The sequence below is a fragment of the Sinocyclocheilus anshuiensis genome, unplaced genomic scaffold (assembly GCF_001515605.1).
Source record: "Sinocyclocheilus anshuiensis isolate Anshui unplaced genomic scaffold, SAMN03320099.WGS_v1.1 scaffold1069, whole genome shotgun sequence".
NCBI lineage: Eukaryota > Metazoa > Chordata > Actinopteri > Cypriniformes > Cyprinidae > Sinocyclocheilus > Sinocyclocheilus anshuiensis.
Window position 1 is genome coordinate 451,952 of NW_015557150.1, and position 17,948 is coordinate 469,899.

General features: G+C 37.8%; 1 protein-coding gene across 2 annotated transcripts; it reads left to right on the forward strand.

Annotated features, from left to right (window-relative positions):
* The first annotated feature begins 436 nt into the window (after window positions 1–436).
* Window positions 437–16,422, forward strand: LOC107678141 (prospero homeobox protein 1-like). Of its 2 annotated transcripts, none has more exons than XM_016473308.1 (5): window positions 437–564; window positions 1,183–2,584; window positions 5,925–6,032; window positions 12,039–12,233; window positions 16,096–16,422. In XM_016473308.1, exons 2-5 carry the CDS (start codon window positions 1,226–1,228, stop codon window positions 16,261–16,263), a joined length of 1,830 nt encoding a protein of 609 aa, XP_016328794.1. In that variant the 5' UTR covers window positions 437–564; window positions 1,183–1,225; the 3' UTR covers window positions 16,264–16,422. The 2 variants fall into 2 exon arrangements, with proteins under 2 accessions (XP_016328794.1, XP_016328793.1); XM_016473307.1 differs by lacking the exon at window positions 437–564 and adding an exon at window positions 694–740.
* The last annotated feature ends 1,526 nt before the right edge of the window (window positions 16,423–17,948 follow it).

The window sequence follows — 17,948 nt, forward strand, 5'->3', positions numbered from 1 at the left end:
ATATAATTACTATTTTTATTTTATAGAGATATGTAATTCTTTGTGGTTATTTTTTATGAGGTGCAGGAAACGAACAAACCAACCAAATCAAAGTATCAAAGCCTAATAGCCTACATTTTCAGCAGTTCCAGCAATAATAATTAACAAAACACCTAAATTAACGAAAAGAGGATAAAACAAATACATGAATAAATGCATAAGTTGGTGACAGCGTTTTTTATTTCTAATATTCAATTATACTGAGATGCAAAATAGTAGATTCCTTGTATTTATATATTTAAAATTAATAATGAACTTATTTAAACTGTGTGAAATATGATTTAGATACGCCGAATTTTCTTTTCTGTAAATGAAATTCACCAAAAGCGAAAGTTTTAAAGACACGACTTTAAAATAAGGAGTGTTTTCAGTAATTACCGAACGGGAGTGGTTTATATTCTCTATTCGGCTTCTGATTGGCTGGTGTGCTGATGAAGGCCGGCTCTGACCACGCCCACTCTCGGCTGGAGAGAGAGGAGCGCGCGCGGAGCACACACTGTCAGTCAAGCGTCTCCAGAGCAACAGGTAAGCCTCTCTGCTCTCATCAGCTGCTGGAGCTGCTCTCTAAAACTCATGCTTTTACTGGCTTCGCTGGAAAAAACCTTTGCTATGTGAACGATGTAGCCTAATTCCTCATTATAATACTAATATGAAAAGCATATAGATATGAAATGACAGACTCAAGACACGTAATGTATAATGTAAGTATATATGTTTCATTTTTTCTAATTCTTTCTATATAGCAATCTGATATATACATATAGAAAGAATTAGAAAAAAGTCTGTATTAATGTCACAAGAAGAAGGTTTATCTGAAAATAATGAATAAACGTGTTTCTGAATCTAGACTATTTAGTGTTTTGCTTCTGTGTTGTTAACGTTACTTTTATCTTTTGAAATCTTATGTATATTTTTTTCTGTTTGTAATCATAACATGAAACAGCTCAAAAAAAGTATTATTTTCATGTATAATAAACAGAACACTGAATGAATATGAATATATGCTTGAATATGCAATTTGTCTATCTTGCATACATTTATGGATAAGAGTGTAATACTGTTTATGATAATGTAGGACTGAGATATGAGGGCTTAATGCAGAGTTACCATAATGCCTAACTCATTTTTTTTACACATCACCAGTTTCCGAGGCTCATTATTGTGTACGGAAAGTCCTGCGAAAACCATGAACCTGAGCCCGCCTGAACACAGCATGCACAAGCCGAGCGACGGCTGCGTGGACGGCAGCAAAGCCGAGCACTTGCTCCCCTGCTACCGCAGAAGCAGATACGACGAGCCTCTGGCGTCCTACCACAGCGGCTCCATCATATCTCACCTCCTGCGGAAAACCATTCACAATAAACTGACCTCGCTTGACAACAGCCTCCTTTACCTGCCCTCCTCAAACGCCAGCGGGCTCGATCCCGAGTCCAACAGCGCCGATGATTTTGCTCAAGATGACCAGAGCTGCCTGTCCTTCAAAGACGAGGATCTGTCTGTGAGCGAGCACCTCCAAGCCAAACGCGCCCGGGTGGAGAACATCATACGAGGCATGGCTGCTTCGCCCAACACCGACGGAGAAGCGGAGAGCGAGTGCGAAGCCGTCCGCTGTAGAAGAGACCTCCTGAAGGAGAACAAACGCAAGCAGAGGCTCCCCCAGCACCAGGAGCCCACTCAGTCCAACACAAAGACCAGCAAAGACGAGGAGTGCCACAAACTCAAGGAGCAGCTCCAAAGCATGCAGCGTCTCCTGCATCAGCTCCAGGAGAAGATCTCGCACGTGCACGACCAGAATTACTCGGAGAGCGAGGAACGGGAAGATGCGAGGTCAGAGCACTCGAGTCTGAGGCTGGATGGTGGACACAAAGACCGAGTCAAAGTGGAACCCGGTGGTTTCGGCTCCGACAGGGCGATGAAGAACCTCAAAGAGACTCTCAAATGCGAGCTGACCAGGACTGTGAGCGAAAGCGTCGATATGGTCTTCAAGAAACTCTCCATGACCCTACTAAATCAGTCGCCCCAGCCGCAGCCGAGCCACAGTCCGGAGTACTCGGAGACCGAGAAGCGAATCCCAGATGATTCCCCTTCGGAGCCGTCAGACGATGAAATCGTCAAAGCCAGGTCTGCGGAGCACTTTGAGAGCATCAGCCCGGAGCACCAGACCGAAGCCTTGTCCCTAGTGGTCCGTAAACCTTCCCTGAGCCAGGCTGTGAAGAGACCTTTCCCGCTCCACCAGACGCCTTTCCAGTTCGGCTACAACGCTCCTCTGCACGACAGCCAGATCCTGGAGCACCTGCTGAAGTACGGCCCTCACTCCACCTTCTCCGCAATGCCTTGCCTGCCGGCGTCTCTGGAGCGGTCCTCGCCGGACTCCATGGAGCATCCGTGGGAAAGCGTGGCCATGAGGTCCAAGCTGAGCTCGGGGCATCTGGGTCAGCACCAGACTGGACTGGTGTCGGTGGACGCACTCTGCCTTCCTCACGTCAAGATGGAGTGTGGAGATCTGCAGAGCATGGCTGAGAGGAGCTCCTTCATGACGCTCAGTATATCCTTTGAACGCTTGAAGGGATGTTTCATCCAAAAATGATCATTCTGTCGTCATGTGGTTCCAAACCTGTATGACTTTTTTTTAGTTTAGGGACCAATTTTCACTTTTAACTAGCATGCATATGACTAACAAATTGGCTATTTATTAGTACTTATAAAGCACATATGTGACCCTGCAGCACAAAACCAATGTATTGCTGGCTATTATTTGGTATGGGTCAAAATGATAGATTTTTCTTTTATGCCAAAAATCATTAGGATATTAAGTTAAGATCATGTTCCATGAAGATATTATGTAAATGTCCTACCGTAAATATATCAAAACTTAATTTTTGATTAGTAATATGCATTGCTAAGAACTTAATTTGAACAACTTTAAAGATGATTTTCTCAATATTTAGATTTTTTTGCACCCTCAGATTCCAGATTTTCAAATAGTTGTACCTCAGCCAAATATTGTTCTATCCTAACAAACCATACATCAATGGAAATATTATATATTCAGCTTTCAGATGATGCATGCATCTCAATTTCTAAAAATTGACCCTTATGACTGGTTTTGTGCTCCAGAGTCACATATTAATGCATTATTCTGCATGTGCATATTTTAGATCCATTAATCTCTACCCCATACCTAAACTTAACAACTACCTTACTGACTATTAATAAGCAGCAAATTAGGAGTTTATTAAGGCAAAAGTTATAGTTAATAGTTAATTAATAGTGAGAATTGGTCCCCGAACTAAAGTGTGACCTTTTTTCCTTCTGAGGAACATAGAACATGTTATTATGAGAAATGTCTCAGTGTTTTTTAGTCTATACAATGGAAGTAATATCTTAGAATATCGTAGTAATATCGTAAGAAATATCTTCTTTTTGGTGTCGCTCAGAAGAAAGAAAATCATATATTAGGGTGAACTGTCCCTTTAGTACCAATAAATGTCAAAAATGATTGAGAAAAATTATATCTCTGTCATATTTTTGAAAGTACAAGAGGAAAATTGTATTGCTCAGAGGTTGCTCTTCTATATCTCATAAGAGTTCTTAGTTTTTTGTAGTGTTTTTTCTCAGATATTAATCCTGAAATTCATTAGTAAAAATTAAAAATGGTAACACTTAGTTAATGCATTAACTAACACAAACTAACAATGAACAACATATTGTTTAAAGCATTTATAAATGATAAAATAGTGAATACATGACACATTTAATGTTTGTTTGTGTTTGTTCACAGCGCATTAACTAATGTTAAAAAGCATTCAATGTCTCATTTGAAAACATATTAGTAAATGTTAAAAATTAACATGATTAATAAATGTTGTAGAAGTATTGTTCATTGATAGTTCATGTTAACTCATTTAGTTCACTAATGTTAAGTGTTTCTATAAAAATAGTCAAAAATGATTCAGAGTTGTCATACAGTGTGAGTATGAGAAGTGTTTGAGAAATGTTTCATATTTCAGTCTTTAATAACCTGGCAAGCCGTTTGAAACACTGTCGAGATCCCTTTTCATCAGAAACACAAGGAGAAACTTCTCAAATCAGGAGAAAAGAGAAAACCCAGACTGAGATTTTTCTGACTTATGTCTACAATTTCGTAAAGATGTTTTGCATGTAAATGCACAGCAAATGTCGTGTCTGAGCATCAGAGTCATGTTTCAGGAGTCACAGGAAGGCGTTTTTATCTATGGATTATGTTCTTTGTTTAGCTTCAGCTGCTTTTGAAAAATCCCCCTCTTTGTTTAGTTGACTGTTTTTATTTAATATATAGTAGTTAACATTGAGATATTGCTGAACAAACCACCAGCTCTCGAGCTCGGCGAACAATCGTTGAGTTGAGTGCAGCGGTGAGCAGTTCCACTAACGCAGACTTCAAGGAGAATTTTTGCTTTGATCTCGGTAACCCCAAAGAAAATTGTAGCATCTTCTTTAATCTGGGCTCGGTAATGACTTTAAGTCCAGGAAAAGACAAATAAAAAGGAATACAAGGCTTTGATAAGAATTGTTAGGAACAAAAGCCAATTTTCAAAGGCAGAAAAAGCAACAGTTTCTCTTCTGGAAATTCTCTGATTTTTTTCCCCCCGCTCAGACTTGAAAAGGTGCGGGATATGTTTCTGCACTCTCGATGTGATTGGAGTGGATGAGAGAGGTCACTTTTGGTTGTTTGTGAACAGCAAGCTCTCAGCCGTCATTATACACCATCATCAATGCTCAGAGTGTCATATACATATGTGACGAAAATATCGCAGCATGCAGAAAGCTTGGCTTTTAAACATCATTAGATTCATATCTATATGTGACCCTGGAGCACAAAACCAGTCTTAAGTGTCAATTTTTCAAAATTGAGATGTATGCATCATCTGAAAGCTGAATAAATCAGCTTTCCATTGATGTATGGTTTGTTAGGATAGAACAATATTTGCCTGAGATACAACTATTTGAAAATCTGGAATCTGAGGGTGCAAAAAAATCAAAAATCATCTTTAAAGTTGTCCAGATGAAGTTCTTAGCAATGCATATTACTAATCAAAAATTAAGTTTTGATATATTTACGGTAGGAAATTTACAAAATATCTTCATGGAACATGATCTTTAATTAATTTTTTGGCATAAAAGAAAAATGTATAATTGTGACCCATACAATGTATTGTTGGCTATTGATGCAAATATACCCCAGCGACTTAACACTGCTTTTGTGCTCCAGGGTCACATATGCTTTGGAAATTATTTCAGTATTGGCTCTTTTTATTTGAGGCTGAACGGCGATTGTCTCATTCGAAACGCTGGTTTATTAATAGCAGCTTTACGTTTCTGCTTCTTTAAGAAGCAACACGTTTCTTTTGCATAGATGCAATCAATGCAGAGAAGTGACCTCACAAGCTCTGGCTCCTTTTTAAAGAAAGAAACTCATTTTTAAAGTGCTCTTCAAACATAAAGGGCGTAAGCTGATCCTCTCCATCCTCGCTGAGGAAATTTCATCTCAGTGTTTTGCAGCGAAGCAATTACTACAAGCAGATACGGAGCAAACGGCTCAGATTGGAGGTCTCTAATTTAAGTCCTTAATCTAATTTGTTGGGCTCTTTTTCTAGTTAGCACATGCTGTCGTGTCTTAATCGACTCTCTGGTCAATACAGAGCTGTTCAGCTGTTCATTCATTTGGATGATGGATTGGACATACTGATGCTTATTTGTTTGGGGACGTGCTAATGCTGTTTGATTATTAAAAATGCACATGAATTGAGCTCTGTGAGTTAATCTGTACATGAAGGGTAAGGCGGCGTTGATCACTGGCTGTCATGTGTTTATGGTGAGGTTTTTGAGGCCTTAACTCTCCTCACATCCAGGAAGGTCTGACCCCAAACCATCTGAAGAAAGCCAAGCTGATGTTCTTCTACACACGCTACCCGAGCTCGAATCTGCTCAAGAACTTTTTCCCTGATGTCAAGGTATGTCTTGTTTGACCAGATTATGGTTCAGTAACACCTCTGTTAATGTTAATTATTGTGTTTCAGACACATTTATTTTATATACTTTTACAACTCATGTATCTTCATTAATTGGCATCTAATTTTGTGTTAATATTTTGAATCCAAGTGATTTTTAGATCTATTTAATGTGTAACTGTTTAATAGTATAAATATTATAATTGTATTATTTATTTAAATATGTATTATGCTTAATATTAATTATTTTTTTAATATATCCTTTTATTTATTTTTTTTATTTTTATTATTTTATTCTAATAAACAGTTACAATCAGGAGTCAAATCAAAAATATTTTTAATGTCTACCTGATTATTTGGATAAATAATATTTGTAAATAATAATAAATAATTAAATATGATTAATGTTATTTAAGAATAATAAATAATATTATAATATTTACCCTATTAAGAAGTTACGCGTTAATAAGAGTATTGCTTTGGAAATCACTTTGAATTGTAATTAGAAATATGCATTCTGTTGCTTTGGCAAAAAAAATTGAATATTAACACAAAATTAGACGCTTGAGCAAATATTCCTGAATGTTGGTGTGGCAATTCCTGAATTGCTGGTTTAACTTTGACAAAGTTAAAAGAGGAGTTTCTCAAGTCAGCAAAAGGAGACAAAAGAGGCGGCGGAGAGGAGCACAACCTCCTCTATTCAGTGTTAACCCTTCAGCTCGCCAGCTTTCAGCACACACAATAGCAGAGCGCTGAGCCGCGGATACTGAGGCCCTACAACAACACACGCATCCTGTGAGTGTGTAACCAGTCCTGAGGCACAAGTGTTGTGATGAGTCGACACAACAGCAAAAATCTGGTGCAACTGTGTTAGTTCATGACTCTCCTGTTGAATATGTAGAGTACGTCTAAGGCCCAGTGTAAGGAAATTGTTCCACTTGTGCTTGAAAAAAAAAAAAAGGTTTAATAATTAAAAAAATTAAATAAAATTAACTTTCAAGTACTACTGCCGTAACCAGCTTAGACATTGCATCTCTCCAGTATTAGATGATCAACATGTTATTAAATGGCAAATAAATAAATAAATAAATGTATGCATTTAGCAGGCGCTTTTATCTAAAGCGACTTACAGTGCATTCAGGCTATACATTTTTTATCAGTTTCATGAACTATTATCCAAACATGCTAAATATGCACTTGCTAAGTACCATTCGTTTTTTTTATAATTACTAACCCTAAGCCAAAGCCTTAAGCGCCATGCACATTATATATTATATAACATTATGCTATATATTGCTATAGAAGGTTTCTGTGTGCTTTGTAATAAATTGCACATAATTGAAGAAACAAAATCTATTTGTTAAATTTTCATTGTTGAAAGTGTTAATTGAGTTAGCCAGTAAATATCACTAAACCACATCATACTGATATTTTGGTGTGAGGAAAAGCATTGTGTGGTTGTGAGTGAATTACTGAGCTTGATAAAACCGTGAAATACTAATGGAGCCTGTAAGAGAAACTAACTTCAGTTTGAATCGTGTGGTCAGAAAGATCTGATGATGTTAAATATATATTTCCTTAAATGTAATGTCAGCTAGATCAAGCTATTATTTTTATAGGTGTAAGTGCCACTTAATAATGAATAGGGGTTGAATGCTCAAAAAACAGAAATTGTTTTAAATTGCACAAAGAATTACAAAGAAACAGCAAGTAACACATTAAATTAAACGTGAAATTTTGAAGTAGAAAGACTGGAATAGTATTTTCTTGTAAGACATACTCCAATAATCTTTGTTTTACTTACAACTTTGAAAACGTCTCAGGTTACTTATGTAACCCTGGTTCCCTGAGTAGGGAACGAGACACTGCGTCCTCTAGGCACCCCTAGAGGACGCAGTTCGAAGTTCCCTTGAAAGGGAACGTCTCAGGTTACTTATGTAACCATGGTTCCCTGAGTAGGGAACGAGACACTGCGTCCTCTAGGCACCCCTAGAGGACGCAGTTCGAAGTTCCCTTGAAAGGGAACGTCTCAGGTTACTTATGTAACCATGGTTCCCTGAGTAGGGAACGAGACACTGTGTCCTCTAGGGCGGGCCTAGAGGACGCAGTTCGAAGTTCCCTTGAAAGGGAAATATTTGTTTTAGTGTAGATAAAGCACAGTTTATTTGAGAATGAGGGCAGCACATTATACATTTATTAAGGCTCATTTAAAGATTTGGAAATTCTCTGGAGTACTTTTTGCCCCAGCAACAATGGATGCTTTACAATAGTGGTACAATAATACATAAGCAATGAACAGTCATGGGCAAACACAAAAACATGATGACATTGCTCAGACAAAATGCAGGTCCTAGCATTAGAAATGAGCTTGTCTGATAATATTGCTGAGTAAGTTTTTGAAGGCGGTGTTTCGTGAAAGCTTGGTTATATCAGTAGTTTTCAGAAATGCTGTGTTGACTGTTTTAATTTTTCTGGACTTATTAGTCAAATAATTTTTTTTTTTTATGGTTATTATTGGTAATTAATCTTTTAAAATGTAATCAAATCAAAATCTTTTTTACTTTTTTAGCAAACAAAGTGCTGCGAGTGTTTAATGTTAAAATTAAGCATGGAAGAAAAATTATTTTGCTTAAAAAATGATATTCCTTAAAAAAAATTTTATTTATTATTATTATTATTTATTACACTGAATAAAATTGGTGTAGAAAAAATGTTCACTCCAAAATTGCTAGAAAATTTCACAAGCAATTACAAGTAACACATTAAACATAAATTAAACATGAATTTTTGAAGCATAAAGACTGAAATAGTATTTTCTTGTAAAACAAACTTCAGTAATATTTGTTTTATTTACAACTGTGAAAAATCAAGGTGTACTTTGAGAAGTACATTCTACTGTAAAATAGTAATATCTGTCATAATTTCAGGTTAAACTGAACTTTTATTTTGGCGGGTTGTCTTGAAGAGCTTTGAGTTTCTGTGTGTATCTGATGATAGTTTTCTCAAATGAGATGGCGAAATACTGGTAATGATGAAGTTCATGTCCTCATGTAGTGAGTGAGGTGCAGACGAGCATCACATGTGCTTTAGTATGTGTAGTAAAGCAAACTGAGACATGCAGACTTCACATTTACACAGCAGTGTAATATTCACTAGTCCAATCGCCATCTGATTAAGTGCACAGCCCTACTTTTGATTTATTCATCCATTCATCCAACGACTTTCCACGTTATACTGTAACTTGTATTTTTATCACTGAATTCTGTGATCCCATCTGTGTTTTCTGCATCGTGGAAACCATATTGTCCCTAGTGCACATCAGTGTGGCACAAAAGTATAGTAGGATACAAATCCATGACATTTAAGGAAGCAAATGATACACACATTCACAAATAAGGCAGAGATGTCTCCCGGCAAATCGAGATCACTAGAAAAGACACATGAGGAGGTATCTGGACACTGGGCACTGGGCAAAGGCTGGGATAATCCCAGTGTCCGATTCCATTCCCGTCAGACGAAGTCACTCAGAAGGACATCTCGCGCTCTGCTGTTTCTCACACTCTGTATCAAGAAGCGTCTTTGAGCCCTTGGGCAGGTTTTAGCTCTTTTTGCCCCTGTGTTATCGGATGAGCAGTTATAATAACAGGCCTAATGTGAAGACAGAGTTTCGTCTGCTGTTTGGATAGATGTTATTCTAAGTGCAAGACATCGGCTGGGAAAGACTACAGCTGATTAAACAGACTGTGTTGCTGAGAATAGTTTAGAAAGCAAATGCTTTACACCATCATTGCCAGAATAACAACAATAAAAATCACATTTTTACATTTTCTGAAAGAAACGAATAGCATCACGATTCTAGGTTGTTGTTGGTGGTTGCCAGGGTGTTGCTAAGGTGTTCTGGGTGGTTGCTAGGTGTTTCAGTCTCATGTGAACAGAGTCTCTGTGATCTTCAAGTCTCGGCATGTGTGCCTGTGACACTCCACTATTTTTGAAAAACATAGAAAAACACTCCACTATTTTTGAAAATAGGCTCATTTTCCAACTCCCCTAGAGTTAAACAGTTGAGTTTTACCGTTTTTGAATCCATTCAGCCGATCTCCGGGTCTGGCGTAGCACTTTTAGCTTAGAAAATGAGCCTATTTTCAAAAGTAGTGGAGTGTTCCTTTAAGGTAGCCTGTTTCCGCCACTGAATAAAAAATTTTATCTCACAATTCTTCCTTTTTTTGTATGCATGATACAAACTCGCAATTCTGACTTTTTTTTTCTTCTCAGAATTGCAAGTTTATGTCTCACAATTCTGTGAAAAAGTCAGAATTGTGAGATAAAAAGTTGCAATAAACTTTTTTATTTATTTTTTATTCAGCGGTAGAAATGGGGCTTCCATAGGAATCGGATACTTGTTGTAAAATTTAAATTTCGATTCCACCTACCGATTTCTAAGTGCACATCTTTTTTTTTTTCTCGGTGAGGACCTGAAGTGGCGATCTGCAGGACCTTCCTCGCTAGTCTAAGCACTCGAAAGTTTGGCTACACTTGCGATCTGCAGCCATAAAAGCTAAGCTAATAATATTTGTGATAAGATAACATGTTGCAAGAGAGGTGTTACCACCAACATGACAAAGCACTTTAATTTAACAGACCGTTAAAGATCGCGAACACGATTCAAACACCAACGTGATTTTATTCCTAAATGACAATGATTCAGCTGTTAAACCTTTGACGTGTGCGATCGATGACAGCGGTGTGATCTAAACATTCAGATCTGACCTAAAGTTTACTAAAGTAAAACAGCTTCACAAGCAGTCTTTTCAACCACACAGTATCATTATTTCTGTGTTACAAACATTCAAATAATCACAGAAGTACGGGGATAAAAGTTGAAAGTAATTTGACGCTTCAAATAAAGATGTATCAATTACATTGTTACGCCAGTAGGTGGCGAAAAAGAGCTGTTAAAAATGTATTTGTCTTTGAATCATTCATTCAAGAGATTAATTCAAAAACGCTGATTCATAAAGTAATGAAACAAGTAAATCTTGAGTGAGTCATTTAATCATGCATAAATTACATGTGATTTAGTTTGGTTGTCTTATGTTTTTTTCTTCAGAATTGTGAGAGAACCATAACCTCCATTAAAAAAAACAAACAACAACAACTCAATTTATCCAGAATCGTGCAGCTCTACTAATTGTTTTTAACCACATTGAAATCGAAACTGGGAATCGATAAGAATCGGAATCAATAAGCAGAATCGGAATTGAAATTCAAATGATACCCAACCCTATTTAAATTACACATAAGGCAGATTTCTTGTTAATGATTTAATTGTTTCGACTCCAATTCGTTGTTAAACATTTAATTGGTGGCTGTAATAAAAACTCATTTTCATGACATGTATTCAAACATACATTAAATGAGACATTTAAGTACAGATATGTTATGAATTTAGTGCATATATTTATCAAAACGCTCTCTCAAATATTTATATGGACATGAATGTCTTTCCTGAGGTAAATGTAACATTAGGTGGCATGTTTTTCAAGCTGTTTTATTGACGTCTTTCCACAGCTGAAACACTGATTGAGTGATTGAATTTTGTGATAAAATTGACAGAGTTTGAAAGCTGAGACTTTAGTAACAAAACACAAAGCTTGTTGTGATAATTGATGACAGATGCGCTACAGATTATGACACATCACCTGAAAACTGCACAGACTAAATGATCAATCTTGGGATTTAAGAATGAATAGACGTTCATCAAAATCAAGGTAGATTAAAATCAATTCATTGATATTGTCAACCAAACCCAAGTAAGAGAGAACAGATTCTCAACAGGACATGGGTGTTTCAATAATGTCCGCAGAACAAACATTTCGAGTGAGTAATTACTCATTCATGAGCTTCGACATTTGAATTGACATGGATGGTGTTTTTGTTGTTCTTTTACATTAACATTCTTTAAAACTCTTCATCTGACATTTGTGTTTTCTCATATTTCCCTGTTTTCAGTTCAATCGCTGCATCACGTCTCAGCTGATCAAGTGGTTCAGTAACTTCAGAGAGTTCTACTACATCCAGATGGAGAAGTTTGCTCGTCAGGCCATCATAGACGGCGTTAATGATGTGAAAGACGTATCCGTCACCAGAGAGTCCGAGCTCTTCCGTGCCCTCAACATGCACTACAACAAAGCCAACGACTTCCAGGTACTTACACGAGCCACCATATAGTAGAGCAAATAATTAATGTAATATATAATAATTAATGTTTGATAGAACTAAAATCTGCAGATACTGCATTGATTTTCTATGGAATCGATGTAAACATGGTAAAATGTGTTAAACAGCTGAGAGATCTACAGATCAGATTAGCCGAATTAAAAGAATATTCTAGTACACATGAAGTTCAAACAGCATTTGTGGCATAAAGCTGATTACTTCTTAAAAAAAAAAAAACCCTGATGTTACAGTAATACTCACAGTAGAAGTACCTGGGGCCCATTGTTGGAGGATTTATAAATGTGTTTATAGTATTAAAAAAAGCACACATGCATTATTTTAACATTAATTATTCTGTTAAAACCTGTGTATTTGAGCTTAAAGCTGATTAAATCATTTTTACGATTGTTTTAGGGTTTACTTGAGTTAAATAAGTCATGATGTATTAAATATAAAATATTTTTTCAGACTAAAAACATATGCTGTGTGCATTTTGTGGCTATACTATTGAAATATTGACTTTTTTGATGTTTACAGATTTGCCTCTTTTACTTTCATTGTTAGTACCTCACTGTATATATATATATATATATATTTTTTTTTTTAATTTATTTATTTTTTTTTTAAGGATATGAGCCAAAATTAATTTGCTGTAGTAATCAAGATAAACCACGAATGCTGTCGATTGAGCTTAACTTGTACTGAACCCGGCTGCTTAAATGAACATGCAAAAGGTCAAGAATATGCAGAACTTTCTAAATGAGCGTTTGCATTTCACAGAAATGTGGGCCTGTTATTAAACAGTTATTAAACAGCTACTCATTGAAATGGCATTGATCATTTGCTAAATAAGCTTCATTCAGTTCAGCTTTACTTTTAATGGAACGTCCTGTTAAAATGCGCATCAGAGATTTAGAAAGAGTTGTGTGAGCTCCGTAAAGACCAGCATTACTGCTCACCAGTATACAGTGTGTGTTGTGTGTTGGATGCTGATCTGCAGCAAGGCATGCTTTTGCAACCTGCTTCACCATCAGGATGCTGGTCTAAGCTGGTCGGCTGTCCTCGGTCTGACCTGTGTGTCAAGCCACACCTGTAGCTGTCCGGCCGTAGACCCCCATTATCCCAGAGCCTGGCGCTGCTGCATCAAACTGTGGGAAGAGGAAGCTGCAGCATCTGCTAAAACAACTTGAGATTACGACCAGGCCACACCTGACTGCCGTTTGGATTACTACTGATGCGAAAGAAGCCAGAAATCCCAAGAGTGACTGGCCGGCCGATGGGAACGAGCGGAGACAGTTGTCTTTACCTCAGCACCAAGACATTCCTTTCCCAGGGCCCGCTTTTGTGTCTGGAGATGCACGAGAAACAAACGTGTCAACAGTGAGCGGAGCTACTCTTGGGGAAATAATGCCAGCGGATAGATCCACCTTCTTCCCACTCTCACACCCGAGCCGGGTCCTTCAAAGTGATGTGGTGAGCAAGGGTGTGAAGCAATGCCTGAATTCCTGCGATGTGAACCGGGTCCTTTCATGCATTTTCCGAGCAGTTAAGTTCAAAGCAACAGGCTGCAAAAAATCAAAGCACCGATCCACTCTGCTCTTCTAATGATTCTGACACTGTATTTGCTTTATTGCCACTGTGAACAAAGAAGCATTGCGCTTTAAAACGAGAACATTAAAGATGGTGCATAGATCAAGGGCCTGACGGTGTTGACTCAGAGTTCTCTGGGCATGAACAGTCGGTAAGCATGCGTGACGCTTCATAAGTCGAAGAGGGCAATGCATGGATTCTGACACTGACTTCAGTCACTGAGGCCGAGCTGCATGACATGAATCTGCAGTTACGCTGGACCATTGGTTGCTAGGGTGTTCTGGAAGGTTGCTTGGTGCTTGCATGTTGGTTCTGGGTAGTTGCTAGGGCATTCTGTGTGGTAACTAAGGTGTGGTTAGATGGTTTCTAGGTGCCTGAATGGGTGTTGTAGGTGGTTGATAGGGCATTCTGGGTAGTTGTTAAGGCATTGTTTGCAGGCTTGTGTGTTTTGGGTGGATGTTAGGTGGTTGCTAGGTGCTTGCATGGATGTTGTGGGTGGTTGCTAGGTGCTTGCATCAATGTTCTAGGTGGTTGCTTAGGCATTTTAGGTTTTTGCTAGGGTATTTTGGGTGGTTGTAAGGTTGTTGCTAGGATATTCTGGGTGGTTTCTAGGTGCTTACTAAGATGTTGTTAGGTGGTTTCTAGGCTAGTGTGTTTTGGGTAGTTACTAAGGCATTTTTGGTTGTTACTAGGGTGTTCTGGTTGGTTTTCTAGGGCATTGTTGCATGGTTTCTAGACCAGTGTGTTTTGAGTGGTTGTTAGGTGGTTGCTAGGGTGTTCTGGGTTGTTGCTAATGAATTATAGGTGGTTTCTAGACTAGTGTGCTCCGTGTTGTTGCCAAGGCATTTTCTGTTGATATGGTATTCTGGTCGGTTGTTAGGTGGGTGCTAGGTGCTTACATGGAGGTTCTGGGATGTTTCTAGGCTAGTATGTTCTGGGTGGTTGCTATGGAGTTTTAGATTGTTGCTAGAGTATTCTGGGTGGTTTCTAAGGCATTGTTAGGTGGTTTCTAGACTAGGGTGTTCTGGGTGGTTGTTAGATACTTCCATGGGTGTTGTGTGTGGTTGCTAAGGCACTTTTTCTATGCTAGTGCATTCTGGGTGGTTGTTAGTTGGTTGCTATGGTGTTTTGGGTGGTTGTCATGTGCTTTCTTGGGTGTTGTGGACGGTTTCTAAGGCTGGGGTATTCTGGGTGGTTGTTAGGTGCTTGCATGCTGGTTCTAGGTGGTTGTCAGGGCATTCTAGGTGGTTACTCTAATGTCGTTAGGTGGTTTATATGATAGTGTGGTCAGGGTGGTTGTTATGTAACTACATGGGTGTTTTGGATGATTGCTAGTGCATTCTGAGTGGTTGTTAGGTGGTTGCTAGGTGCTTGCATGGATGTTGTGGGTGGTTGCTAAGGCATTATTAAGTGGTTTCTAGGCTAGTATGTTATGGATGGTTTCTAAGGCATTTTATGCCATTACTCGGGTCTTCTGTGTGGTAACTAAAGTATTGTTAGGTGGTTGCTAAGGTGTTTTGGGTGGTTTCTATGTGCTGGCATGGGTGTAGTGTGTGGTTGCTAGAGCATTCTGTGGGTGGTTGCTAAGGTGTTCATAGGTGGTTTCTAGGCTAGTGTGTTCTGGGTGGGTGCTAAGGCATTTCAGTTTGTTGCTAGGGTATTCTGGGTGGTTATTAGATTGTTGCTAAGGTATTCTGGTTGGTTGCTAAGGCATTGTTAAGTGGTTTCTAGGCCAGTGTGTTCTGGGTGGTTGCTAGGGTGTTGTGGATGGTTGTTAAGGCACTGTTAGGTGGTTTCTAGGCTAGTCTGTTGTAGGTGGTTTTTAGGGCAATTGAGGTTATTGCTTGATTATTCTGATTGTTAGGCTGTCTCTAGGGTGTTCTGAGTGGTTGCTAGGAGCTTGCATGGGTGATGTGGGTGGTTGCTTGGGCACTGTGGGTGGTTGTTAAGTCGTTGTTGGGTGGTTTTTAGGTTGTTTGAGGTGTGTGCAAGGTACTTGACTCAGACTGCTTCTTCAATGTGCGGATTGTTTCAGCTGTTTTATGGTGCATCTGTATCAGCACACATGATTTGAGGAATCATTCATGTCTGGAGCTCAAAAACTGCACTTAAGCACTCATCTTTAATACTCACTGCCAGAGGTTTCATCACATCACTAGTGAGGATTAACTAACAGCACTAATTAGCCAGCATGACTCTATATAGTGCTTCAGTCATTGATGCTGTGCGGTGACTGATGTGTGTTGTAAATGTCCGTCAGGTTCCAGACAGATTCCTGGAGGTTGCTGAAATCACTCTTCATGAGTTCTACAGTGCCATTTCCCTCTCCAAAGACTCGGACCCCTCTTGGAAAAAAGCCATCTACAAGGTCATCTGCAAACTAGACAGTGACGTTCCTGAGGATTTCAAATCACCTTCCTACCTGTAAGCAGAGAGCGCCACCTACAGGACGCTTTATGTGTGGCCACACCGTTTATTTATCATGAGTATCAATCATAAATATTCCTTTTTATAAGTGAATTGTCAGCTTTCTATAAAAAATCTAAATATATATTCTTAGTATTTTGTTGTTGACTGAAATGCGTGTATGGCAGCAAGTTTTTTTCATGTTGTCTGTGGAATAGGCTTGTTTATTAATAGTTTGGATTTTGGGTTTTAATGTAATATATATATTGATTTCATAATGCCACTGTAGACAAATGTGTGCTGTGTTTTTAGTTCAAATGTTCCTGGTTATGAAATGGAAAAGCAGTTATGATTTGTGTTTTAATGTGGATTTGTCTGCTGAGTTTCCTCTGTGGAGTATGTCATGAAACATCTGTAATACTTATTTAAAAAAAGATGTAAATAAGTGTAATTTAGCTGTATAATAGGTGGAATATTGACGTTTACAGATAAAAACAGAATATTGCATGTAGAAGCAGTTCCCTCAAATTTTGACAATATACTTATTTATCATGTACATTAGTTTGAATATTATTGTTTATCATTATCTAGCAGTGTGTGGGTTTTCATTTAATAATAAAAGATTCATATTGTAGCAGTTTTATATTGTATGTTTTCTTATGGTTCAGATATATTTGCTTTCTTTAAACAAATAAATAATTCACAAAAAAATATAATAATAAATAAATAAAAATAAAATTCTGTCATTATTTCCTCACTCATATCACAATCCAAATTCAAATTCACAATTCAGATAAAAAATTGGCGCTTTTATGCTTTGCCACCAACATGCCATTGATTGGCAACATTTACATGCACCCTAATAATCTGTTAATAATCAGATTGACCGGTCACTCAGACTGAAACACCTTGATGTAAAATGCCTCTAATGATCCAGTTGAGCTCGATCCGAATCAGATTGAAATGGGTGGTGCAGATGTTAAATTTACATAAAACTTTGAATCTGACTGCTTTATTAATCATTTTCAAACCTACATTGTGCAAATGTGCAATGTTATAAATACAAAGCTTTTCTGATATTCTGATATGTATTTTCTGATATTTTAGATGTCAATATGGCAAGATTGCAGTTAGTTTCACTCCCAACAGATGTAATGCACATGTAAACTATAATATATGAAATGGATTGCAAAGTTTAGGGCACATATAAACAATGCTTTTGACATCTGTGATCGGATTGGATTCATTTGCAACTGAAGAAAATCAAGGCAAGGCAAGGCAAGTTTATTTATAAAGCACATTTCATACACAATGGTAATTCAAAGTGCTTTACATAAAAGAAAGTAAAATAATCATAAAAAATAATCACACAAATAAAACAAGGAATTTAAAAACTTTGAAAATGATTTAAAAATTGATTGAAAATGAATTTAAGACTGTTAAAAATAGAAAATGACTATACATATTGCATAAAATACAGTGCAACACATAAAATACAGTGCAATCAGTTCGGACATCGCACAGTGCTCATTCAATAAATGCACAGCTAAACAGATGAGTTTTGAGTCTGCATTTAAATGTGACTAATGTTTTAGCACATCTGATCTCTTCTGGAAGCTGGTTCCAACTGCGGGCGGCAAAATAGCTAAAAGCAGACTCCCCTTGTTTTGTGTGAACCCTTGGTATTTCTAACTGACTTGATCCTAA